Source organism: Ylistrum balloti, unplaced genomic scaffold (genome assembly GCF_031769215.1).
Source record: "Ylistrum balloti isolate Yb309-2 unplaced genomic scaffold, AGI_CSIRO_Ybal_v1 Utg370242, whole genome shotgun sequence".
In the NCBI taxonomy this organism is placed as follows: Eukaryota; Metazoa; Mollusca; class Bivalvia; order Pectinida; family Pectinidae; genus Ylistrum; species Ylistrum balloti.
In genome coordinates this window covers 1,376,572-1,404,443 of record NW_026782196.1, presented here as the reverse complement: position 1 = coordinate 1,404,443, position 27,872 = coordinate 1,376,572, and the positions used below count along the sequence as shown (strand labels likewise).

The following is a 27,872-nucleotide window of genomic DNA, read 5'->3' as shown; positions in this document are numbered from 1 at the left end:
CACAGACGCCATGGCATAGTGTGTACCTGTATGTAACTTGAGCGGTGTGCTGTCGGTGTTGTCAGCTCGTATACCCGACTCTATGGCGTTGGGTGTATACAGCAGCTGTGCATGTATTATCAGACGCAACCAAAACGAAAACACACTCACATCTATAATTTGTAATGGTATATCTAAAACATCAGCATGTTACAGTTCAAACTTATAAAATATCTAAATGATTTTTTTTAAAACGACAGTATCAATCATTGCTGGTCTCGGTTACGGTGTTTTCGTTGGTCATATCGTGAACAGTGGGCATGTTTCCTTTGTTCTTATTTGCAAGTACTGTTAAAAATATATTGATATTCCCAAATAGTGTTGTTAATATCTACACTTCATCATTAGTTGATTGCTTCAACTTGTCGAGTTTAATTCCATTTATCTCATAACATCCCGATAAGATTTGCTTATTTCCGATGGCGTTCCACCATTTCCCTATTCAAAGTATACCACTTCATATTCAATTATATGTTTAATGTCATAATAGCAATACAGAGGGACATGATTACTGTTGCTACCTGTGACACTTCAATGTTCGTTTAAAATCATTATTTATACTTTGATTCATTGGTTGTAATTTTGTTGAAGTATTTGGAGGTGGGTAAACAAGCTTGACTCATTAAAAACCTCCAAATGTGGATGAGCAATGCAGTTGTCCAAAATCAGCAAAATCTACCGTCCTTCTCGATTGATTTTACGATCACAATTTAAAATCCAGTCGCGAATTCATTCTGAAGCCATCGAAGCTTCCTTCTTTGCGTGGTAGACCACGGAAAGACTTCATACGGTTTTCAAACACCTGCGATTTCTAAATGACCTATTTGGGTTTTTTTTAGCATAATTAATTCCCTGATCAGCGAGTCAATGTTCTCAACGAATAAATGCATTAAAACAACACCTCCTACCCTATTTTATGAAGTTACTGAAAGTTCTGCATTATTCTGCTATAGTGACCTCTGATATTGACCTCTGATACTGACCTCTAAAACTGACCTCTCCTTCTTTAACTGATCACACTTCAACTTGACGAAGACAGAAAAACAAGCTTACATTGATTAAAAAAATACGAATTTCAAATTGGTTTTAGAATTTAAAAGACATTTCGTTTTTTTATTCAGAGTAAGTAAGATAAACGTTTTATTTGCAGATATTTTATAACCTGCCTAATATATCAATCAACAATAAACCTTGTTAGATATTTCCGCTTTATTTCGGATTTGTCTCGCTTTCAAAACTGAAGTGCTTAAATCAACACACTTTCTCGGAATTACTCGAAATTATCACCTGCTTATTAATATTGTCTTTCAAAAGATCTCTAATCGGCGAACAGTCAGGATATTAAAAGCACGCCTATTATTGATCTCTGGTGTCATGTCTAAATTTTTACATCAAGTTCAAAGCACCTGGCCACGGGGGAGATTATCTTTTGCAGACCGTAAAACCATATTATCATATTTCTCCTACAGCTAGGTTATAATTGAAACAGAAAACGCCTTATGAACATTTCTATGTTATTATGTAGGTCTTTTTCACTGTGGAACTGATAATGAGAGGACGATGTGGCTACTTCGTGTACGTTGATAGCTTACTGAACATAGGCGTTGTGTTGGTAAGGCTAGACGGCCAAGCCTTTCACGTAATTAAGTATTATTGAAGTACGACATGAATGATAAATCCGGATAATACGGTTCGTAAATAGTGTAATGAGGATAGATATTGATAAAAATGGGGTTTTAATATCAGGAATTAGGAACATATTCTGTATCGAGGATATACGGAACTAGATACGGGTTGGTAACTATAACATAATTGATAGTTAAGAACTCTGGGGATCATGGTTTTTTTTTTAAAATCAATATATGCAGATTCTTTCGTTTAAAAGAAAGAGCAGTTAATCCGACGCATTAGATCTCACTTGACGCTTTCAGAATCCGGATCACAAGAAAAGTGTTTTTATTTTCGGCACCCTCAGCGCGGACATCAACTCATTGTTACGTCTATCTGGCCTATTGAAGCAAGATGATATCACTTTTAACGGTGCGTATTTGGTACTAGGTATGTCGTTAAAGAGCCCAAAGTGTCCCTGATTACACCTTCTTTAGTGTACATAAGTCGACCAGTATCTCGTTATTACGTATCGATATCACAACATGAATAATCTTAAACAAAATAGAATAATTAGGTAATGTGTTTATCGCATAAACTCATCGGAAAATTAAGTTTTCTAGACAAAGCAGAAAAAAACCTAGTAACTAAAGAAAGATCTTCCTCCTGCGGGTATGTATGTTGTAATTATATAGGAAAATACTGCCTCTAAACTCAACGACGATATTATCAACCCGAAGTGCATTCCTTAACATTTTTGTATCCTCAAAACATTCTATCTTGAAGTTGGTATTTTTTCTGTCTTGTATATTTCACAACCTACTTTAATCTTCACTTGCTTCGTTTAGCTTCAAATTTAGCTTCGGTTCAAAATCTACATGCTACTTCAATGCAAGACATTATAACAATAACATTTTAACGCATAACAATGACGATAGGAAGAAATGTTGATTAAGGTTTGTTTGAACAATTAGCCGATCAAGCATTTAGGCGTTGTGATATAGATTCTTTGAAGTTTCGAGTCCGAGATCAGTAATAAAAATACCATTGGCATTAATCGGTAGTCAGAAGGACAGCAATATTGATTTATTGGTGACTAGTATTATCGTCTTTTGAAGTGTTATATAATGTCTCCTGAAAAAAGGATGTGCTGTTTTTGTGATAGGAAGACTAGATTTGTCAGTTATTTTCTAAATTTATAATAGATGATAGTTTTGTTTTTGTTTTATTCTTCAACACTTTCTTCAGGTTGGTAATGCCAATAGAATAGATGTTCTTATAATATGACCAGCGGAAGTGTGACGAGATGGTACACAGATTATAGACCAAATAACACACCAGATGGTTACAATGTTCTGTAGTCAATTCGGCTATGCTTTGTGTAACAATTGGTCATAGATGGTCAAAGGAGGAAATTCATTACGGCCTAAAGTGGACCATTGGTTATAATGTATCCAGGTCACTAGCAGACATTCTCGGACCCTTGATGGGAGAATCTGAACATCAAGTCAAAAACTCGAAAGACCTTGCAGAAAAACGATCAGGAATTCCTTTCACACAATGTAGTGTCTCCTTTCACCAACACACTCACTGACGAAGCACTTTGTATCATTCGTGGCCGCCTAGACCAAAAGCGGTAATGGCGAAAGAATAACAATCTCCATATCCAAGACATCATGGATTTACCAGAATTTGTGCTTACAACAACATACTTTGCATTCCGAGATACCGTCTATCTGCATCGGTTTGGCACAACCATGGACAACCAAGTGTCTCTAATTGTCTCCGAAGAACAAGACAAGAAGCAAGAACAAAATCACATTTATGACAAAGTGTTAAACAAAGCGTAGCCGAATTGACTACAGTACATTGTTACCATATGGTATATGTTTATGGTCTGTGATCTGTTTACCATCTCGTCACACTATTTTGGACCTTAGTATACATAGGATTATAGTGCAGTCGGAAAAAAGTTGGTCGATTCCGAACCATCTCGTACACTATGTATGTCAGCGCTAGTACGCACCACACTGGTGAGTTTGTCTGATAAAGGTGACCATGTAGTCGTCGAAACGTCACATTCTTAATCTTCTACTGGTTGTGTTATAAGATGAAGGTTGCTTTGTAGTCATCGAAACGTCACACTCTAATCTGCTACTGGTGTGTTGTAAGATGAAGGTGACCATGTAGTCATCGAAACGTCACACTCTAACCTTCTACTGGTTGTGTTATAAGATGAAGGTGACCGTGTAGTCATCGAAACGTCACACTCTAACCTTCTACTGGTTGTGTTATAAGATGAAGGTGACCATGTAGTCATCGAAACGTCACACTCTAACCTTCAACTGGTTTTGCTAGAAGGTGACCGTGTAGTCATCAAAACGTCACACTCTAACCTTCTACTGGTTGTGTTATAAGATGAAGGTGACCGTGTAGTCATCGAAACGTCACACTCTAATCTTCTACTGGTTGTATTATAAGATGAAGGTGACCGTGTAGTCATCGAAACGTCACACTCTAATCTTCTACTGGTTGTGTTATAAGATGAAGGTGACCGTGTAGTCATCGAAACGTCACACTCTAACCTTCTACAGGTTGTGTTCTATCTATCTGTAGCCAAAAAGTACAGAAAATACCAACGTGTCAACACAATCCTCAAACTGAAAATCACTCAAAAGAGCTTAAAATATGAACACGATGGTAATTGGACAAGTACAATGAGAAAAAACTATGGTGATCTAGAAAGGTAAGCATCTACCTCTTCATCGACAACAGCTGTCAGGTTTCTTCTGATTAAAATGTTGTTATTCACCTCGGTAATAATCTGAGTGCAGGAGAAGCATTATACTCTCTGAATTCACAATTGTCGTACAGTAATTCCCCAGTATTGGAATACACTCAATAACATTCCTATCGGAAAAGCCGAAGTAAGCTTAATAACTGAAGTAACACAAAACACTGGAGAAGCAAACGGGACAAAATAATTATAAAGAAGAGACATCGAAAAACAATGCAAACCTGCCAAAGGCACGTAAGGTTGGCATACATAATGTGTATATATCTGTTCCCGCTGTTCGTATCTTCAAACCATGAATTCTGGACACACTTTTGTGACTTTGTGATCATTACCTCTTTCTGTATGATACACCTTGTCCTGTATTCAGGCACATCACGATATATCAGGTATTTTTGCGCGTGTCCTTTTTCAGTTCAGCGACCCTGTAAAAAATGACATCATTTGAAATCGTCAAGTTATCCTAAGAGTATTGTCTACAAGTTTGGCTGGCATGTCATCGTTTGTTGTTAGTGTGGCTGGCATGTCATCGTTTTTTGTTAGTTTGGCTGGCATGTCACCGTTTTTTGTTAGTTTGGCTGGCATGTCATCGTTTTTTGTTAGTTTGGCTGGCATGTCACCGTTTTTTGTTAGTTTGGATGGCATGTCATCGTCTTTTGTTAGTTTGGATGGCATGTCATCGTTTTTTGTTAGTTTGGATGGCATGTCATCGTTTTTTGTTAGTTTGGATGGCATGTCACCGTTTTTTGTTAGCTTGGCTGGCATGTCATCGTTTTTTGTTAGTTTGGATGGCATGTCATCGTTTTTTGTTAGTTTGGCTGGCATGTCATCGTTTGTTGTTAGTGTGGCTGGTATGTCACCGTTTGTTGTTAGTGTGGCTGGCATGTCACCGTTTTTTGTTAGTTTGGCTGGCATGTCATCGTTTTTTGTTAGTTTGGCTGGCATGTCATCGTTTTTTGTTAGTTTGGCTGGCAGTTCATCGTTTTTGTTAGTTTGGCTGGCATGTCCTCGTTTTTTGTTAGTTTGGATGGCATGTCATCGTTTTTTGTTAGTTTGGCTGGCATGTCATCGTTTGTTGTTTAGTGTGGCTGGCATGTCACCGTTTGTTGTTAGTTTGGATGGCATGTCATCGTTTTTTGTTAGTTTGGATGGTATGTCATCGTTTTTTGTTAGCTTGGCTGGCATGTCATCGTTTTTTGTTAGTTTGGATGGCATGTCATCGTTTTTTGTTAGTTTGGCTGGCATGTCATCGTTTGTTGTTAGTGTGGCTGGTATGTCACCGTTTGTTGTTAGTGTGGCTGGCATGTCACCGTTTTTTGTTAGTTTGGCTGGCATGTCATCGTTTTTTGTTAGTTTGGCTGGCATGTCACCGTTTTTTGTTAGTTTGGCTGGCAGTTCATCGTTTTTGTTAGTTTGGCTGGCATGTCCTCGTTTTTTGTTAGTTTGGATGGCATGTCATCGTTTTTTGTTAGTTTGGCTGGCATGTCATCGTTTGTTGTTTAGTGTGGCTGGCATGTCACCGTTTGTTGTTAGTTTGGATGGCATGTCATCGTTTTTTGTTAGTTTGGATGGCATGTCATCGTTTTTTGTTAGTTTGGCTGGCATGTCACCGTTTTTTGTTAGTTTGGCTGGCATGTCATCGTTTGTTGTTAGTGTGGCTGGCATGTCACCGTTTGTTGTTAGTGTGGCTGGCATGTCACCGTTTTTTGTTAGTTTGGCTGGCATGTCATCGTTTTTTGTTAGTTTGGCTGGCATGTCACCGTTTTTTGTTAGTTTGACTGGCAGTTCATCGTTTTTGTTAGTTTGGCTGGCATGTCCTCGTTTTTTGTTAGTTTGGATGGCATGTCATCGTTTTTTGTTAGTTTGGCTGGCATGTCATCGTTTGTTGTTTAGTGTGGCTGGCATGTCACCGTTTGTTGTTTAGCTGTCATGTCATTGGTTTAGAGTTAGTTTAGGTGGCATGTCATCGTTTTTTGTTAGTTTGGCTGGCATGTCATTGCTTTAGTGTTAGTTTGGCTGGCTTGTCATTGGTTTTGTGTTAGTTTGGCTGGCATGTCATAGTTTTTTGTTAGTTTAGCTGGCATGTCATTGGTTTAGTGTTAGTTTGGCTGGCATGTCATTGGTTTAGTGTCAGTTTAGGTGGCATGTCATCGTTTTTTGTTAGTTTGGCTGGCATGTCCTTGGTTTAGTGTTAGTTTGGCTGGCATGTCATTGGTTTAGTGTTAGTTTAGCTGGCATGTCATTGGTTTAGTGTTAGTTTGGCTGGCATGTCATTGGTTTAGTGTTAGTTTAGTTGGCATGTCATTGGTTTAGTGTTAGTTTGGCTGGCATGTCATAGTTTTTTGTTAGTTTGGCTGGTATGTCATTGGTTTAGTGTTAGTTTAGCTGGCATGTCATTGGTTTAGTGTTAGTTAGGCTGGCATGTCCTTGGTTTAGTGTCAGTTTAGGTGGCATGTCATCGTTTTTTGTTAGTTTACCTGGCATGTCATTGGTTTAGTGTTAGTTTGGCTGGCATGTCATTGGTTTAGTGTTAGTTTAGCTGGCATGTCATTGGTTTAGTGTTAGTTTAGCTGGCATGTCATAGTTTTTTGTTAGTTTGGCTGGCATGTCATCGTTTGTTATTAGTGTGGCTGGCATGTCACCGTTTGTTGTTAGTGTGGCTGGCATGTCACCGTTTATTCTTAGTTTGGCTGGCATGTCATCGTTTTTTGTTAGTTTGGCTGGCATGTCACCGTTTTTTGTTAGTTTGGATGGCATGTCATCGTTTTTTGTTAGTTTGGATGGCATGTCACCGTTTTGTGTTAGTTTGGCTGGCAGTTCATCGTTTGTTGTTAGTTTGGCTGGCATGTCACCGTTTTTTGTTAGTTTGGCGGGTATGTCACTGTTTTTTGTAAGTTTGGTTAGCATGTCATCGTTTTTTGTTAGTTTGGCTGGCATGTCATCGTTTTTTGTTAGTTTGGCTGGCATGTCATTGTTTTCTGGTATTTTGGGTTGCCTGTTAATGGTTTAGTGTTAGTTTAGTTGGCATGTCATTGGTTTAGTGTTAGTTTAGCTGTCATGTCATTGGTTTAGTGTTAGTTTAGCTGGCATGTCATAGTTTTTTGTTAGTTTGGCTGGCATGTCATTGGTTTAGTGTTAGTTTAGCTGAGATGTCATTGGTTTAGTGTTAGTTAAGCTGGCATGTCATAGTTTTTTGTTAGTTTGGCTGGCATGTCATTGGTTTAGTGTTAGTTTAGCTGGCATGTCATTGGTTTAGTGTTAGTTTGGCTGGCATGTCATTGGTTTAGTGTTAGTTTAGCTGGCATGTCATAGTTTTTTGTTAGTTTGGCTGGCATGTCATCGTTTGTTATTAGTGTGGCTGGCATGTCACCGTTTGTTGTTAGTGTGGCTGGCATGTCACCGTTTATTCTTAGTTTGGCTGGCATGTCATCGTTTTTTGTTAGTTTGGCTGGCATGTCACCGTTTTTTGTTAGTTTGGATGGCATGTCATCGTTTTTTGTTAGTTTGGATGGCATGTCACCGTTTTGTGTTAGTTTGGCTGGCAGTTCATCGTTTGTTGTTAGTTTGGCTGGCATGTCACCGTTTTTTGTTAGTTTGGCGGGTATGTCACTGTTTTTTGTAAGTTTGGTTAGCATGTCATCGTTTTTTGTTAGTTTGGCTGGCATGTCATCGTTTTTTGTTAGTTTGGCTGGCATGTCATTGGTTTAGTGTTAGTTTAGTTGGCATGTCATTGGTTTAGTGTTAGTTTAGCTGTCATGTCATTGGTTTAGTGTTAGTTTAGCTGGCATGTCATAGTTTTTTTGTTAGTTTGGCTGGCATGTCTTTGGTTTAATGTTAGTTTAGCTGGCATGTCATTGGTTTAGTGTTAGTTTGGCTGACATGTCCTTGGTTTAGTGTTAGTGTAGCTGGCATGTCATTGGTTTAGTGTTAGTTTGGGTGGCATGTTATCGTTTTTTGTTAGTTTGGCTGGCATGTCATTGTTTGTTGTTAGTTTGGCTGGCATGTCATTGGTTTAGTGTTAGTTTGGCTGGCTTGTCATTGGTTTCGTGTTAGTTTGGCTGGCATGTCATAGTTTTATGTTAGTTTGGCTGGTATGTCATTGGTTTAGTGTTAGTTTAGCTGGCATGTCATTGGTTTAGTGTTAGTTTGGCTGGCATGTCCTTGGTTTAGTGTCAGTTTAGGTGGCATGTCATCGTTTTTTGTTAGTTTACCTGGCATGTCATTGGTTTAGTGTTAGTTTGGCTGGCATGTCATTGGTTTAGTGTTAGTTTAGCTGGCATGTCATTGGTTTAGTGTTAGTTTAGCTGGCATGTCATAGTTTTTTGTTAGTTTGGCTGGCATGTCATCGTTTGTTATTAGTGTGGCTGGCATGTCACCGTTTGTTGTTAGTGTGGCTGGCATGTCACCGTTTATTCTTAGTTTGGCTGGCATGTCATCATTTTTTGTTAGTTTGGCTGGCATGTCACCGTTTTTTGTTAGTTTGAATGGCATGTCATCATTTTTTGTTAGTTTGGATGGCATGTCACCGTTTTTTGTTAGTTTGGCTGGCATGTGATTGGTTTAGTGTTAGTTTAGCTGGCATGTGATTGGTTTAGTGTTAGTTTACCTGGCATGTCATTGGTTTAGTGTTAGTTTGGCTGGCATGTCATTGGTTTAGTGTTAGTTTAGCTGGCATGTGATTGGTTTAGTGTTAGTTTAGCTGGCATGTCATTGGTTTAGTGTTAGTTTGGCTGGCATGTCATCGTTTTTTGTTAGTTTGGCTGGCAGTTCATCGTTTTTGTAAGTTTGGCTGGCATGTCCTCGTTTTTTGTTAGTTTGGATGGCATGTCATCGTTTTTTGTTAGTTTGGCTGGCATGTCATCGTTTGTTGTTTAGTGTGGCTGGCATGTCACCGTTTGTTGTTAGTTTGGATGGCATGTCATCGTTTTTTGTTAGTTTGGCTGGCATGTCATCGTTTTTTGTTAGTTTGGCTGGCATGTCACCGTTTGTTGCTAGTTTGGATGGCATGTTATCGTTTTTTGTTAGTTTGGCTGGCATGTCGTCGTTTTTTGTTAGTTTGGCTGGCATGTCACCGTTTTTTGTTAGTTTGGCTGCCATGTCATCGTTTGTTGTTAGTGTGGCTGGCATGTCACCGTTTGTTGTTAGTGTGGCTGGCATGTCACCGTTTTTTGTTAGTTTGGCTGGCATGTCATCGTTTTTTGTTAGTTTGGCTGGCATGTCACCGTTTTTTGTTAGTTTGGCTGGCAGTTCATCGTTTTTGTTAGTTTGGCTGGCATGTCCTCGTTTTTTGTTAGTTTGGATGGCATGTCATCGTTTTTTGTTAGTTTGGCTGGCATGTCATCGTTTGTTGTTTAGTGTGGCTGGCATGTCACCGTTTGTTGTTTAGCTGTCATGTCATTGGTTTAGAGTTAGTTTAGGTGGCATGTCATCGTTTTTTGTTAGTTTGGCTGGCATGTCATTGCTTTAGTGTTAGTTTGGCTGGCTTGTCATTGGTTTTGTGTTAGTTTGGCTGGCATGTCATAGTTTTTTGTTAGTTTAGCTGGCATGTCATTGGTTTAGTGTTAGTTTGGCTGGCATGTCCTTGGTTTAGTGTCAGTTTAGTTGTCATGTCATCGTTTTTTGTTAGTTTGGCTGGCATGTCCTTGGTTTAGTGTTAGTTTGGCTGGCATGTCATTGGTTTAGTGTTAGTTTAGCTGGCATGTCATTGGTTTAGTGTTAGTTTGGCTGGCATGTCATTGGTTTAGTGTTAGTTTAGTTGGCATGTCATTGGTTTAGTGTTAGTTTAGCTGGCATGTCATTGGTTTAGTGTTAGTTTAGCTGGCATGTCCTTGGTTTAGTGTTAGTTTAGGTGGCATGTCATGGTTTTTTGTTAGTTTGGCTGGCATGTCATTGGTTTAGTGTTAGTTTAGCTGAGATGTCATTGGTTTAGTGTTAGTTAAGCTGGCATGTCATAGTTTTTTGTTAGTTTGGCTGGCATGTCATTGGTTTAGTGTTAGTTTGGCTGGCATGTGATTGGTTTAGTGTTATTTTAGCATTGGTTTAGTGTTAGTTTGGCTGGCATGTCATTGGTTTAGTGTTAGTTTAGTTGGCATGTCATTGGTTTAGTGTTAGTTTAGCTGGCATGTGATTGGTTTAGTGTTAGTTTAGCTGGCATGTCATTGGTTTAGTGTTAGTTTGGCTGGCATGTCATTGGTTTAGTGTTAGTTTAGTTGGCATGTCATTGGTTTAGTGTTAGTTTAGCTGGCATGTCATAGTTTTTTGTTAGTTTGGCTGGCATGTCATTGGTTTAGTGTTAGTTTGGCTTGCATGTCCTTGGTTTAGTGTTAGTTTGGCTGGCATGTCATCGTTTTTTGTTAGTTTGGCTGGCATGTCACCGTTTTTTGTTAGTTTGGATGGCATGTCATCGTTTTTTGTTTGTTTGGATGGCATGTCATCGTTTTTTGTAAGTTTGGATGGCATGTCATCGTTTTTTGTTAGTTTGGATGGCATGTCACCGTTTTTTGTTAGCTTGGCTGGCATGTCATCGTTTTTTGTTAGTTTGGATGGCATGTCATGGTTTTTTGTTAGTTTGGCTGGCATGTCATCGTTTTTTGTTAGTGTGGCTGGCATGTCACCGTTTGTTGTTTAGCTGTCATGTCATTGGTTTAGAGTTAGTTTAGGTGGCATGTCATTGGTTTAGTGTTAGTTAAGCTGGCATGTCATTGGTTTAGTGTTAGTTTGGCTGGCTTGTCATTGGTTTTGTGTTAGTTTGGCTGGCATGTCATAGTTTTTTGTTAGTTTAGCTGGCATGTCATTGGTTTAGTGTTAGTTTGGCTGGCATGTCCTTGGTTTAGTGTCAGTTTAGGTGGCATGTCATCGTTTTTTGTTAGTGTGGCTGGCATGTCACCGTTTATTCTTAGTTTGGCTGGCATGTCATCGTTTTTTGTTAGTTTGGCTGGCATGTCACCGTTTTTTGTTAGTTTGGATGGCATGTCATCGTTTTTTGTTAGTTTGGATGGCATGTCACCGTTTTTTGTTAGTTTGGCTGGCAGTTCATCGTTTGTTGTTAGTTTGGCTGGCATGTCACCGTTTTTTGTTAGTTTGGCGGGTATGTCACTGTTTTTTGTAAGTTTGGTTAGCATGTCATCGTTTTTTGTTAGTTTGGCTGGCATGTGATTGGTTTAGTGTTAGTTTGGCTGGCATGTGATTGGTTTAGTGTTAGTTTAGCTGGCATGTCATTGGTTTAGTGTTAGTTTGGCTGGCATGTCATTGGTTTAGTGTTAGTTTAGTTGGCATGTCATTGGTTTAGTGTTAGTTTAGCTGGCATGTCATAGTTTTTTGTTAGTTTGGCTGGCATGTCTTTGGTTTAGTGTTAGTTTAGTTGGCATGTGATTGGTTTAGTGTTAGTTTAGCTGTCATGTCATTGGTTTAGTGTTAGTTTAGCTGGCATGTCATAGTTTTTTGTTAGTTTGGCTGGCATGTCACCGTTTTTTGTTAGTTTGGATGGCATGTCATCGTGTTTTGTTAGTTTGGATGGCATGTCATCGTTTTTTGTTAGTTTGGATGGCATGTCATCGTTTTTTGGTAGTTTGGATGGCATGTCACCGTTTTTTGTTAGCTTGGCTGGCATGTCATCGTTTTTTGTTAGTTTGGATGGCATGTCATTGTTTTTTGTTAGCTTGGCTGGCATGTCATCGTTTTTTGTTAGTGTGGCTGGCATGTCACCGTTTGTTGTTTAGCTGTCATGTCATTGGTTTAGAGTTAGTTTAGGTGGCATGTCATCGTTTTTTGTTAGTTTGGCTGGCATGTCATTGGTTTAGTGTTAGTTTGGCTGGCTTGTCATTGGTTTTGTGTTAGTTTGGCTGGCATGTAATAGTTTTTTGTTAGTTTAGCTGGCATGTCATTGGTTTAGTGTTAGTTTGGCTGGCATGTTATTAGTTAAGTGTTAGTTTAGCTGGCATGTCATTGGTTTAGTGTTAGTTTGGCTGGCATGTCATTGGTTTAGTGTTAGTTTAGTTGGCATGTCATTGGTTTAGTGTTAGTTTAGCTGGCATGTCATTGGTTTAGTGTTAGTTTAGCTGGCATGTCCTTGGTTTAGTGTTAGTTTAGGTGGCATGTCATGGTTTTTTGTTAGTTTGGCTGGCATGTCATTGGTTTAGTGTTAGTTTAGCTGAGATGTCATTGGTTTAGTGTTAGTTAAGCTGGCATGTCATAGTTTTTTGTTAGTTTGGCTGGCATGTCATTGGTTTAGTGTTAGATTAGCTGGCATGTCATTGGTTTAGTGTTAGTTTAGCTGGTATGTCATTGGTTTAGTGTTAGTTTGGCTGGCATGTCATTGGTTTAGTGTTAGTTTAGCTGGCATGTCATAGTTTTTTGTTAGTTTGGCTGGCATGTCATCGTTTGTTATTAGTGTGGCTGGCATGTCACCGTTTGTTGTTAGTGTGGCTGGCATGTCACCGTTTATTCTTCATCGTTTTTTGTTAGTTTGGCTGGCATGTCACCGTTTTTTGTTAGTTTGGCGGGTATGTCACTGTTTTTTGTAAGTTTGGTTAGCATGTCATCGTTTTTTGTTAGTTTGGCTGGCATGTCATTGGTTTAGTGTTAGTTTGGCTGGCATGTGATTGGTTTAGTGTTAGTTTAGCTGGCATGTGATTGGTTTAGTGTTAGTTTAGCTGGCATGTCATTGGTTTAGTGTTAGTTTAGTTGGCATGTCATTGGTTTAGTGTTAGTTTGGCTGGCATGTCATTGGTTTAATGTTAGTTTGGCTGGCATGTCATTGGTTTAGTGTTAGTTTAGCTGACATGGCATTGGTTTAGTGTTAGTTTCGCTGGCATGTCCTTGGTTTAGTGTTAGTTTGGCTGGCATGTCGTTGGTTTAGTGTTAGTTTAGCTGGCATGTCATTGGTTTAGTGTTAGTTTGGGTGGCATGTCATCGTTTTTTGTTAGTTTGGCTGACATGTCACCGTTTTTTGTTAGTTTGGATGGCATGTCACCGTTTGTTGTTAGTGTGGCTGGCATGTCACCGTTTATTCTTAGTTTGGCTGGCATGTCATCGTTTTTTGTTAGTTTGGCTGGCATGTCACCGTTTTTTGTTAGTTTGGATGGCATGTCATCGTTTTTTGTTAGTTTTGATGGCATGTCACCGTTTTTTGTTAGTTTGGCTGGCAGTTATCGTTTGTTGTTAGTTTGGCTGGCATGTCACCGTTTTTTGTTAGTTTGGCGGGTATGTCACTGTTTTTTGTAAGTTTGGTTAGCATGTCATCGTTTTTTGTTAGTTTGGCTGGCATGTCATTGGTTTAGTGTTAGTTTGGCTGGCATGTCATTGGTTTAGTGTTAGTTTGGCTGGCATGTCATTGGTTTAGTGTTAGTTTAGCTGGCATGTCATTGGTTTAGTGTTAGTTTAGCTGGCATGTCATTGGTTTAGTGTTAGTTTGGCTGGCATGTCATTGGTTTAGTGTTAGTTTGGCTTGCATTGGTTTAGTGTCATTTGGTTTAGTGTTATGTCCTTGGTTTAGTGTTAGTTTGGCTAGCATGTCATCGTTTTTTGTTAGTTTGGCTGGCATGTCATCGTTTTTTGTTAGTTTGGATGGCATGTCATCGTTTTTTGTTAGTTTGGCTGGCATGTCACCGTTTTTTGTTAGTTTGGCTGGCATGTCATCGTTTTTTGTTAGTTTGGCTGGCATGTCATCGTTTTTTGTTAGTTTGGCTGGCATGTCATCGTTTTTTGTTAGTTTGGCTGGCATGTCATCGTTTTTTGTTAGTTTGGCTGGCATGTCATTGTTTTTTGGCTGGCATGTCATTGGTTTAGTGTTAGTTTAGCTGGCATGTCATTGGTTTAGTGTTAGTTTGGCTGGCATGTCATCGTTTTTTGTTAGTTTGGCTGGCATGTCATTGGTTTAGTGTTAGTTTGGCTGGCATGTCATTGGTTTAGTGTTAGTTTGGCTGGCATGTCCTTGGTTTAGTGTTAGTTTAGCTGGCATGTCATTGGTTTAGTGTTAGTTTAGCTGGCATGTCATTGGTTTAGTGTTAGTTTAGCTGGCATGTCATTGGTTTAGTGTTAGTTTGGCTGGCATGTCATTGGTTTAGTGTTAGTTTGGCTGGCATGTCATTGGTTTAGTGTTAGTTTGGCTGGCATGTCATTGGTTTAGTGTTAGTTTGGCTGGCATGTCACTGTTTTTTGTAAGTTTGGTTAGCATGTCATCGTTTTTTGTTAGTTTGGCTGGCATGTCATTGGTTTAGTGTTAGTTTGGCTGGCATGTGATTGGTTTAGTGTTAGTTTAGCTGGCATGTCATTGGTTTAGTGTTAGTTTAGCTGGCATGTCATTGGTTTAGTGTTAGTTTACCTGGCATGTCATTGGTTTAGTGTTAGTTTGGCTGGCATGTCCTTGGTTTAGTGTCAGTTTAGGTGGCATGTCATCGTTTTTTGTTAGTTTAGCTGGCATGTCATTGGTTTAGTGTTAGTTTGGCTGGCATGTCATTGGTTTAGTGTTAGTTTAGCTGGCATGTGATTGGTTTAGTGTTAGTTTAGCTGGCATGTCATTGGTTTAGTGTTAGTTTGGCTGGCATGTCATTGGTTTAGTGTTAGTTTAGTTGGCATGTCATTGGTTTAGTGTTAGTTTAGCTGTCATGTCATTGGTTTAGTGTTAGTTTAGCTGGCATGTCATAGTTTTTTGTTAGTTTGGCTGGCATGTCATAGTTTTTTGTTAGTTTGGCTGGCATGTCATCGTTTTTTGTTAGTTTGGATGGCATGTCATAGTTTTTTGTTAGTTTGAATGGCATGTCATATTTTTTTTGTTAGTTTGGCTGGCATGTCATCGTTTTTTGTTAGTTTGGCTGGCATGTCACCGTTTTTTGTTAGTTTGGCTGGCAGTTCATCGTTTTTGTTAGTTTGGCTGGCATGTCCTCGTTTTTTGTTAGTTTGGATGGCATGTCATCGTTTTTTGTTAGTTTGGCTGGCATGTCATATTTTTTTTGTTAGTTTGGCTGGCATGTCATCGTTTTTTGTTAGTTTTGCTGGCATATCATTGGTTTAGTGTTAGTTTGGCTGGCATGTTATTGGTTTGGTGTTAGTTTGGCTGGCATGTCATTGGTTTAGTGTTAGTTTTGCTGGTATGTCATCGTTTTTTGTTAGTTTGGCTGGCATGTCATTGGTTTAGTGTTAGTTTAGCTGGCATGTCATTGGTTTAGTGTTAGTTTAGCTGACATGTCATTGGTTTAGTGTTAGTTTAGCTGGCATGTGATTGGTTTAGTGTTAGTTTGGCTGGCATGTCATTGGTTTAGTGTTAGTTTGGCTGGCATGTCATTGGTTTAGTGTTAGTTTGGCTGGCATGTCATAGTTTTTTGTTAGTTTGGCTGGCATGTCATCGTTTGTTGTTAGTTTGGCTGGCATGTCATAGTTTTTTGTTAGTTTGGCTGGCATGTCATTGTTTGTTTTTAGTTTGGCTGGCATGTCATTGTTTGTTGTTAGTTTGGCTGGCATGTCATTGGTTTAGTGTTAGTTTAGCTGGCATGTGATTGGTTTAGTGTTAGTTTAGCTGGCATGTCATAGTTTTTTGTTAGTTTGGCTGGCATGTCATTGTTTGTTGTTAGTTTGGCTGGCATGTCATTGGTTTAGTGTTAGTTTGGCTGGCATGTCATATTTTTTTGTTAGTTTGGCTGGCATGTCATTGTTTGTTGTTAGTTTGGCTGGCATGTCATTGGTTTGCTCTGGTTCTGATTATTCATTGCTATCATAATTGAATAACATGTAGTCTTTTCATTCAATCATAATGCATCGATATATTTGTTCACTTCATTGGAGTTACCTTGTTAATACGCTAATGTTCCACCGTGGTTGTTTGCGATGTGGAATAGAATTGTTCGAAAACTTCAGCACCGTTTTATGCTAAACACAGTTACGGTTTCAGTCTATTGTCACAGCCTTTGGAACATGGGTAGAGGCCACTCTATAACTTTCTATTCAAATTTTTTTTTTTTTTCAACAAAGTTATAAATGAACTGTGTTTTGCTGTCGATAAATTTGCTGTTGAGTGAATCTCTCCGATTTCGATAATAATGTGTTCCCCGTTATACTGTAACGTAAGAAACTAGTGACTGCCGTGATTAAACTATGATTGAATACATCATTAGCTTTAAATATATAGGCAATCAACCAATAAAATTGTTATAAGGACACTTATGATGTAGAAAAGCATTCGGTTGTGTTACGAACTCGTGTCTGATAGAATAAACCTGGTCTTTCTCTGACAATGTTAGACGTGACGGTGTAAGATGCGATTAAGTTTAAATACAATTGTTTTCTGTGTTTGAAGTAATTAGAATTAATATCTAATTCATTTAAATTCGATTTAAACAGACGATGGATTTTGTTTTAACCGTCAGTGACGTGCTTTCTGCTTGTTACGTTTTGTTTTAACCGTCAGTGACGTGCTTTCTGCTTGTTACGTTTTGTTTAAACCGTCATTCTGAGTGACGTGCTTTCTGCTTGTTACGTTTTGTTTTAACCATCAGTGACGTGCTTTCTTCTTGTTACGTTTTGTTTTAACCGTCAGTGACGTGCTTTCTGCTTGTTACGTTTTGCTTTAACCGTCAGTGACGTGCTTTCTGCTTGTTACGTTTTGTTTTAACCATCAGTGACGTGCTTTCTGCTTGTTACGTTTTGTTTTATCCGTCATTCTCAGCGACCTGCTTTCTGCTTGTTACGTCTTGCTTTAACCGTCATTCTCAGCGACCTGCTTTCTACTTGTTGCGTGTTATCTGGGCGTTCAGGGATAACCGCTGCTTAATGTCCTTGGCAACCTCTGATTACTCAAATATCCAGTACTCGAACTATTGAATTGGACTTCGACTTGGCGGGGATTTACTGTTGTATTATGTAAGCAGTAATGTTTACATTGTACGTCTAGAAGTGAGCTTTATTTAACACTGAATAATACACATTTTTATTTGTCTAGTCGTTAACAGTTAAACATTCGTGTTGATTGAATAGGAGATCTTACATGCGTGTCGATAGAATATGGAATTCACTTAAGGAGTACAATAATTTAATATGTCACAAGCCTTTTGGCGGGTAATTTATATGTCAATAGCATGTAGGCGAGTAATTTATAACGGCAGGTGCTTTTCGGTGAGTGGCATATCAATTTATTTAACAAATTGAATACATTTTATAGAGTCCAAAATACGTCGGCGCGTGTGTTTGATTTTATTTATCATATAACCGATATTTCTGAAAATAAACGGAAACTCAGATGAATTTCTCTAAAAGATAAACTTACATCGGCGGTGCCGTTTCGTTTTTCACTACCGAGATAATCATGTGACGTCATGAAGACGTGCATTATTAATGACGTCACACTAATTATACACTTATAAAACTATGTAATGATTTTCATTCAACGTTGTGTTCACATGTCATCTGTTATAGTTTCATTCTGTATTTAATAACTTTATAGTAGTTTTTGTTGGATCAACATTAACTAGTCAATTTTTTTTCTGTTGTAGTAGTATGGAAGGAGACCTATGATAAAGAAAAGGACGTGTTTACAAAGTAGTAGGACTATACAGAACTAGAATCATCTGGCAGTGATGAATTCCGTATGTTTATCTATACAAGTCTTTGTTGCGGATCAGCACTTGGGTTTTGGGGAAATCATTTGTGATATTCCCATCATTTACCTACAGATATGACACGGTGTATAATTAAGATTACCGCCAACGGTACAAAATTTATGAAAAAGTTGAATCATGCCTTTCAACACTTGCATCAAAAAAATAAATTTGACAAAAAAAAGTCCAAAATGTTAAAAACAAAATGCAATCTGCACTTGCTGCCTGGTCCCTACAACAAGTGTACGGCTACCTGGGAATGACTTACGTGCAGCCAGAATACAGGACCAAAGGCTGAGGTAAATACGCCACAGCTAGCCTCACAAGACAAATGATCAACAAAACGGCTTTTGTATGGCAGCCATTGGCGGACAGAACTCGGCTTCTATAAATCTGCATTTAAAAGTAGGATTCAAACCAATAAACCGTTTATTTTATTCCGGACTGTTTCGAGCTAATTTATCGATGTCTGGTACTAAAACCGCTATCATGAGCTGCTCCTGGCTATGTTCCTATGTGTCTTTGATCGTTTTCCAAGACAGTGACACCGTCTGGAAGTTTTCTACCTTGACATAATATTGTAGGTTTTATTGTCACCGTGTTTAGAACATAACGTTGTGGATCAAATTACCGAAGAAACTGGGAAAGCCTGATATCAAATATCAAAATGATAAAAATATACTTCGCAATATTCTTTGTATTATATGAGGACTGTATGTAGCAAACTCATTTAAAGGCAGATGGTACGATACAATATTTATTGTAACCAGATAATGCCAATCGTTGGCATAGAAACGACAACAACTGTGAAAATATCTGATTACACTGTCGACAATGAATGTCTGTTTCAGTTTGTATCAAGTTATAATCGGCGAAATTCAGAAACTAGGTGTGGATAAAAATATTGAATTATCTATTATGGGATTTATAGCCATAAATGCTATATCATGCCAGTTCAGTCTTGAAAGAAAGAGGTGATGGTGTTCTGGATTCCCTAAAAACGTCATGGCGGTCTTTGTCTAAATTACAACTCTTCACTCCTGGCATCTCCTTAAGAATTGAAAAAATATTTCCAATCGTAAATACATGTATATCAAAACATTTCAATCGTAAATATATCAAATATTTAAATCGTAAATATATCAAACATTCAATCGTTAATATGTCAAACATTTAAATCTTAGAAATGTCAAACATTTCAATGGTTAATATGTTAAACATTTAAATCTTAAATATGTCAAACATTTAAATCTTAGAAATGTCAAACATTTAAATCTTAAATATGTCAAACATTTAAATCTTAGAAATGTCAAACATTTCAATGGTTATTATGTTAAACATTTAAATCTTAAATATGTCAAACATTTAAATCTTAGAAATGTCAAACATTTAAATCTTAAATATGTCAAACATTTAAGTCTTAGAAATGTCAAACATTTCAATGGTTAATATGTTAAACATTTAAATCTTAAATATGTCAAACATTTAAATCTTAGAAATGTCAAACATTTAAATCTTAAATATGTCAAACATTTAAATCTTAGAAATGTCAAACATTTCAATGGTTAATATGTCAAACATTTCAATCTTAGAAATGTCAAACATTTCAATGGTTAATATGTCAAACATTTAAATCTTAAATATGTCAAACATTTCAATCTTAAATAAATCAGTAGGAGTTTGAAGATGTTACACGATTTTTGTATCTCTCAGATTGTCACATCTAATGTATATCAATACTGTGGAGGTTATTTTCTCGCCATCCTATCCACGTCTTACCGACATAAGATTTGATATCAATATTAATATATAGTCCTATGTCAATATCACACTAGGATTACAGATACAGCCCCTGTCAATACCACACTCAGGTTACGGTTACAGTCCTATGTCAATATCACACTCAGGTTACGGTTACAGTCCTATGTCAATATCACACTCAGGTTACGGTTACAGTCCTATGTCAATATCACATTAGGATTACAGATACAGCCCCGTGTAAATATCACACTCAGGTTACAGTTTAAGCCCCTGTCAATACCACACTCAGGTTACAGTTACAGTCCCGTGTCAATATCACACTCAGGTTACAGTTACAGCCCCGTGTCAATATCTCACTCAGGTGACAGTTACAGTATATGTCAATATCACACACAGGTTACAGTTACAACCCCATGTCAATATCACACACAGGTGACAGTTACAACACCATGTCAATATCACACTCAGGTTACAGTTACAGTCCCGTGTCAATATCACACTCAGGTGACAGTTACAGTGCCGTGTCAATATTACACACAGGTTACAGTTACAGCCCCTGTCAATATCTCACTCAGGTGACAGTTACCATGTCAATATCACACACAGGTTACAGTTACAACCCCATGTCAATATCACACTCAGGTGACAGTTACTGTCCCGTGTCAATATTACACACAGGTTACAGTTACAGCCCCTGTCAATATCTCACTCAGGTGACAGTTACTGTCCCGTCTCAATATCACACACAGGTTACAGTTACAGCCCCGTGTCAATATAACACTCAGATGACAGTTACAGCCCCATGTCAATATCACACTCAGATGACAGTTAGAGTCCCGTGTCAATATCACACACAGGTGACAGTTACAGCACCGTGTCAATATCACACTCAGGTGACAGTTACAGCACCGTGTCAATATCACACTCAGGTGACAGTTACAGCCCCATGTCAATATCACACTCAGGTTACAGTTACTGTCCCGTGTCAATATCACACACAGGTGACAGTTACAGCACCGTGTCAATATCACACTCAGGTGACAGTTACAGCACCGTGTCAATATCACACACAGGTGACAGTTACTGCACCATGTCAATATCACATACAGGTGACAGTTACAGCCCCATGTCAATATCACACACAGGTGACAGTTACAGCACCGTGTCAATATCACACACAGGTGACAGTTACAGCACCGTGTCAATATCACACTCAGGTGAAAGTTACAGCACCGTGTCAATATCACACTCAGGTGACAGTTACAGCACCGTGTCAATATCACACTCAGGTGACAGTTACAGCACCGTGTCAATATCACACTCAGGTGACAGTTACAGTCTCATGTCAATATCACACACAGGTGACAGTTATAGCACCGTGTCAATATCACACTTAGGTTACAGTTACAACCCCATGTCAACATCACACACAGGTGACAGTTACAGCATCGTGTCAATATCACACACAGGTGACAGTTACAGCACCGTGTCAATATCACACTCAGGTTACAGTTACAACTCCATGTCAATATCACACTCAGGTGACAGTTACAGTCTCATGTCAATATCACACACAGGTTACAGTTACAGCACCGTGTCAATATCACACACAGGTGACAGTTACAGCACCGTGTCAATATCACACACAGGTGACAGTTACAGCACCGTGTCAATATCACACTCAGGTGACAGTTACAGCACCGTGTCAATATCACACTCAGGTGACAGTTACAGCCCCATGTCAATATCACACTCATGTTACAGTTACTGTCCCGTGTCAATATCACACACAGGTGACAGTTACAGCACCGTGTCAATATCACACTCAGGTGACAGTTACAGCACCGTGTCAATATCACACTCAGGTGACAGTTTCAGCCCCATGTCAATATCACACTCAGGTTACAGTTACTGTCCCGTGTCAATATCACACACATGTGACAGTTACAGCACCGTGCCAATATCACACTCAGGTGACAGTTACAGCACCGTGTCAATATCATACTCAGGTGACAGTTACAGCCCCATGTCAATATCACACACACAGGTGACAGTTAGAGCACCGTGTCAATATCACACTCAGGTGACAGTTACAGCACCGTGTCAATATCACACACAGGTTACAGTTACAGCACCATGTCAATATCACACTCAGGTTACAGTTACTGTCCCGTGTCAATATTACACTCAGGTTACAGTTACTGTCCCGTGTCATTATCACACTCAGGTTACAGTTACAGCCCCATGTCAATATCACACTCAGGTTACAGTTACTGTCCCGTGTCAATATCACACTCAGGTTACAGTTACAGTCCCGTGTCAATATCACACTCAGGTGACAGTTACAGCACCGTGCCAATATCACACTCAGGTGACAGTTACAGCACCGTGCCAATATCACACACAGGTAACAGTTACAGTCCCGTGTCAATATCACACTCAGATGACAGTTACAGTCCCGTGTCAATATCACACTCAGGTGACAGTTACAGCACCTTGTCAATATCACACTCAGGTGACAGTTATAGCACCATGTCAATATCACAAATGCACAAATGAACACGAACAGAAAATCAGTCCATCTGTTTTACTCGCATTAAACTACGTTTTAGAAATACAAGCGTGTAACTCTAAATAACAGTAATCTATGTTCAACAAAACGATAACAATGACACATCTATAAAAAAACATCCCTATAAATTAAAATTATACATGAGATATATATAAACAGAAGGTATCTACAATTTATAAAACGCGACAATGCAAACATGTTAAAAAGACACGTTTAAAAAACAGATATTTAAACACTATCACGAACAAAGTTAATACACATCCAAACTGAAAATGGTTTAAAATCCACAGTAGTCGCGAAGCGGATTATGTGTCCTGTTACTTTAGGTATCGTCCCTTTTCGCAGAATCTTAGTCATCAACATTACTAAGATGTCGTCTAATTACTTGAGTCTTGCACAAACCAAACTGACTCCTGGGGGCCGGCATTACCTCCTGCATGACTACTGTGAGCTTTTTGACGGTATTGAACTGGATCATATCCGTTCTCGGCTGGAATCTCACTGCTCCGCCTAGCACTAGTATATTGCCCTCGAAAGCACAAACTCCATAGTCTTTTCTAGGAAATGTCGATATATTTCCAACAACGAATGGTCGGTGATCCGCCCCTGGGTCGTATTGAAAGACCTCGCCATTTTTTGAAACAATATATAGTTTATCACTGACCACTACCGCTTGATACTTGGAGTTTGCTTCCTCTGGCAAGACCTGGTACTCCTCGCCGGAGTATTTGTCTTTGGCGTTGAAATATTGCACTCTGCTGATCTGGTTTCCTCTTGAATCAAAACCACCAACAACATAGATTATCTGACCAAGAACTGCACACGAAGCGGACCTCACTGGTATCGCCATGTGATGCTTTCTCCCACCTGTCACCCATCGTAATGTGGCCAGGTCAAACAGATCAATGTGCTGGTATGGACTTGATTTGGCAGTGTCGTAGCCTCCCAGCACATACAAAGTATTCCGGACAATTGCCATACAGTGACGTTGTCTCCCATGAGGCATTTCTCCCATCTTGTCCCATTTATTCATCTCTCCATCGTAACGTAATAAAACTTTCTTATGCGAAGTGCCACCGGAAACGAAAATGTTCAGGCCTTCTGAACAAACTGCAAAATCGAAACCAACATCGAATGGCAAAGCAGCCAATTTGAACCATTTCTTCTGAGAAAAACTGAAGCATTGCATATCCTTATTGGATCCATCCTCACATCCACCAATCACGACTAGCGATTCATCACTGAGTAGGCCTTGGTTAGCTGAACCGGCGAACTGGCACGAGTAACGTGCTTTCTTTAGTGAGTATATTGTACTCTGATATGTACTGTCTTCGCGTATATCTCGAAAACTGTCACATGAAATTATCGCCTCGACGTCATCTACATCCACGGGAACAACGTTTAAGGCTTTCATGATCTCTTCAATGTAAACAGCACGGTTTTCGAAGTCTGCAATTATCCACAACATGACAGCCTTACAAATGATACGTTTGTCTGGACAGTTCATGTTCTGACCGTTTAGAATGGTAAGAATATAGTCGATTTTGCAAAGGGACAAGAAATCATTGCTATAGCAGACCTCTTGGAAGTGTTTCTTTACCAAGGACAGTGCAAGTGCTTCTAGCTCGGCAAAACCATGCGCTTCTGCAGTTTGCCATACGGTAAGACAATTGGTTTGGTCTAGATTTGTTGAGAGAAACTTGAGACAGGAGGCTTCCAAAGAAGGCATCTGGAATTGCTTTGCGATTTCCAGAAGATGTCCTGCAGAAGACATGTCTATAGCAGATTCTCCCATGTATATGAACTGAAGAACCTTCTCGCAAATATTCATCTCCTCAGAAACGATATATGGGGTCAGATCAACTTCGCGGGTCAAAGACTCCTACAAGAAATTGATCTATTTAATCAACGATGAATAGGTAGGGAATGCTAATATATTCTGTGAAACAAACAAGACATTTAAACATTAAAAAAACTATGAATGTCTTCATCAAATTTAACAAGAAATGAAAGTTCCATCCATAGAAAATCTAGTAATCTGAGAACCAGCTGATATCCTTTGTGACAATAATACATAAAGTATACACAGCATTTCTAGATTAATATCGTGTCTATGGAAATATCTTTTGCATTGTACAAGATGCGCAATACATCTTTATTCAGAACAAAGCCAAAGCCCCTTCCCTGAACAATATAGATATCTTATGGTTGATATAAAATCAATGCCTTATGGACCAATACTTCTGTTATTAAAAATATCAAAACATTGCTTTGATTATTTCGCTATTAGCTTGTCAATGTCTCACATTCGAGATATTGCGTTTAGGTATCGCGGTTGTCAAACCTCATTATGTCGAGATTTATTAACCTTCTATATTCATATTACACGAATATTTAAACATTATCTATTATCTACAATTTAATTCTGCTGCCTACTAATATAATTGATCGGAACATCAGATCAGTAACGAAGCTTACAGTCTGATCAAGTCTCTCTGCTAGCTTTCTGTATGACTGCTTCAAACACTGCATTTAACATACTCTGATGACTCTCAATAATGATCAATTGCTTTATACAGAAAAATATCAAAGAAGAATTGTAGATACTTTGATTCGATATAGATGAACTTGAACAGCATGTGGTACACACAAAAGCCTTCTGCACTTTCCGACCTATCTTATACACAAAGAAAGCTATCGTGGACAAAAGAAATTTTGAAGTAAAAAACAAATTGATTGGAATAAAATGCTGTTTATTGATACCAAGGACAGTACCTTCGCATATCTATATAGAATTTAACACACCTGCATTTCAACATCAAACATGCACTCAAAGAAATCAGACACGGCCGCTAGCACCACTCGATGACAGGAAAACGATCGATCTCCGCATCTGATTGTGACATCACTGTATTTCCCGTCTAGTCTGAGGCGGTTGAGTCCTTTTAGAAGGTCGGTTTGATGCAATGCTGCAGCCATATCTACAATAAATCAATTTCGCTGTATTACTAGCATTTACGTATGTTGAAATCGTATCCCGTACCTAAAATTAATATGCTTTATACAACTTGAGTTAATAAGATTCATTAATGGCCAGTTCACAGGACAACACACCCGTATGTTTTTAGGTCCGTCCTGTATTTTAACACTACATGTTTCAAAATGTTTCAGATTATGTTTTGTTTGATATAGTTTATAATCTTAATCCCAACCCATAATAATACAAGCTAGATGACACCGAGATGGAAAACGTCCCCATGGGCTAGCTATCATGGCAGGAATTAGCCGATTGTAAAGTTAAGGAGCGAACACAACTTAGTCCATCTCATTGGAACATGGAAAATCACTGGATAAGAAAATCTATATAATCACATACCAAAAAGCTGGCATTGGAATCAAAACCAAATTGATCCATTGATTTATCTAAACATTATGTTTTAAGGAATCACAACAGAAGGAAGACATTAATCCCGATTTTAACTGGATTTTAGTATGCCACGTCAACCCTTCTTCTAAACAACATACATGTACCATCAGTTACAGACTTGAAACCATACTCATTTGCTTCCTAAATGTCTTTAATCTTTTATCATGATTAAGACTTGCCACGTAATGAAATGTAAAATTTAACACCATCTGGCTATTAATGACATTTCTAGAATTAGCAACATAGTAGTCTTGTTTTAGTAACCTGGAAGTCTAGTTTTAGTGACGTGGTAGTCTAATTTAGTAACGTGGTAGTCCAGTTTTAGTGACGCAGTAGTCTAGTTTAAGTGACGTAATAGTCTAGTTTTAGTGACGTAGTAGACTAGTTTTAGTGAAGTTGTAGTCTAGTTTAGTCATTATATAGTTTAGTTTTAGTGACGTGGTAATCTAGTTTAGTGACGTAGTAGACTAGTTTTAGTGACGTGGTAATCAAGTTTTGGTGATGTTATAGTCTTGTTTTAGTAACGTGGAAAGCTAGCATAAGTAACGTATTAGTCTAGTTGTAGTGACGTAGTAGTCTAGTTTAAGTGACATAGTAGTCTAGTTTTAATGACGTGGTAGTCTAGTTTTAATCATGTTATAATCTAGTGTTTGTCACGTTGTAGTCTAGTTTAGTGACGTGGTAGTCTAGTTTTATTGACGTGGTGGTCTAGTTTTAGTGACGTGGTAGTCTAGTTTTATTGACGTGGTAGTCTAGTTTTACTGACGTGTAGTCTAGTTTTAGTGACGTGTAGTCTAGTTTTAGTGACGTGTAGTCTAGTTTTAGTGACAAAGAAGTCTAATTTAAGTGACGTGGTAGTCTACACGATAATGTAGTTAGTAACATGGGTAGTAAAGGCAAATTTATTCGTTTAGTTTCGAGTCACGTTCCGAGAATCCGACAGATAATGAAAGCGAAAGTACATCATACACTATTTAAGAGAGAGTTGTATTGTCTTATTTTATTATCATATCAATCAGTCATGCAAGTTATTGTGTATATCACACTGAATCCGTTTTGTTTTTAAAACGGTCAGTGGCCCAAATTAACTGTTTGAAATAAGCATTGATCAGATAACAGTTTCTACTTCTTTGTGTCTAGTCAATACATATATTGATCCAGTCATTGAACTTGGCTTTGTCACACCAACACTCAGTCTTTTAGTTCAAACTTGGACGTATAATCCTCACTCTGCTTCTTGAAAATCTAAAAATGTTCTACATTCGATATAATGTGGCTTTCTACTTTCGGTTTAGAGATATTACCGCATTGATTTGAAGCGAGTTTTTATGTTCATAGACACGAACTGTTCATGCCATTCTATTACAGTTACCATTTTGAAGTTTAAATGACAACATAACTTAATACATATCCTTATACAATCAGCTGACTCAAGCCACTCACCTTTAACTGGTGTCGCTATATGTTGTATATGTCGGCCATTTATATGAAATTCCACTTCCTGTTGATCGTGAGGCACCTCGAAGGGGGATACCAATGATGTATAATTACTATATATATTTATTACAAGATCAACTGTATTGTGTTGAACATTTGTTATTTTTTCCTTTCCGTACTCTGTGTCTGAAAAATGCCAACAATTAAAAATTACGTAGATTTGAGTTAAATTGACATCTGGACTAGTTTACAAAGATCAACGTACAATTGTATATACACATGCAGGCACATTAACGACACCGTTCGGGTCAGCATTGTAAAGTATTGAGAAACAATAGACAGATTATGTCATTGTGTGATCGTCGGTATAATGTAGAATAATGACAATCCAACATAGTCAGACTACGATACAGTGGTAATATACATTCACCTACAGATTGTTGTATTTCATAATATCTATCCTTATTTAAGGAGGAAATCGGTAGTACGAATGAATGATTTTGATCGTTTATCAGAATCGCAAACACTCTGTACCTTCAATTAAAGAGTTATTGTTCGCGTTAAAAAACACATACTTAAGGGTTTAGAAAAAATCAGGTCAGGTTTTACCTCAACTTGAGTTTTGAGGTAATGGAACAATGTTTGAAA

At 38.3% G+C, this 27,872-nt stretch overlaps 1 protein-coding gene and 1 pseudogene across 1 annotated transcript; one reads left to right on the top strand and one right to left on the bottom strand.

Annotated features, from left to right (window-relative positions):
* The first annotated feature begins 10 nt into the window (after nt 1–10).
* LOC132552297 (uncharacterized) lies at nt 11–18,603 on the top strand (annotated as a pseudogene).
* Nucleotides 18,604–22,361: 3,758 nt separating this feature from the next.
* LOC132552250 (kelch-like protein 24a) lies at nt 22,362–27,274 on the bottom strand. The gene is made up of 3 exons (XM_060216404.1): nt 27,231–27,274; nt 25,166–25,341; nt 22,362–24,242 (listed from the first exon to the last, which is right to left on the bottom strand). Exons 2-3 carry the CDS (start codon nt 25,337–25,339, stop codon nt 22,710–22,712), a joined length of 1,707 nt encoding a protein of 568 aa, XP_060072387.1. The 5' UTR covers nt 25,340–25,341; nt 27,231–27,274; the 3' UTR covers nt 22,362–22,709.
* Between the last annotated feature and the right edge of the window lie 598 nt (nt 27,275–27,872).

Excerpts from the sequence above, each read along its gene's own strand:
- LOC132552250 (XM_060216404.1), bottom strand. The coding sequence starts at position 25,339 with ATGGCTGCAGCATTGCATCAAACCGACCTTCTAAAAGGACTCAACCGC. Across the intron at positions 24,243-25,165 it reads TGTTTGATGTTGAAATGCAG|GAGTCTTTGACCCGCGAAGT; the intron begins GTGTGTTAAATT and ends AATTTCTTGTAG.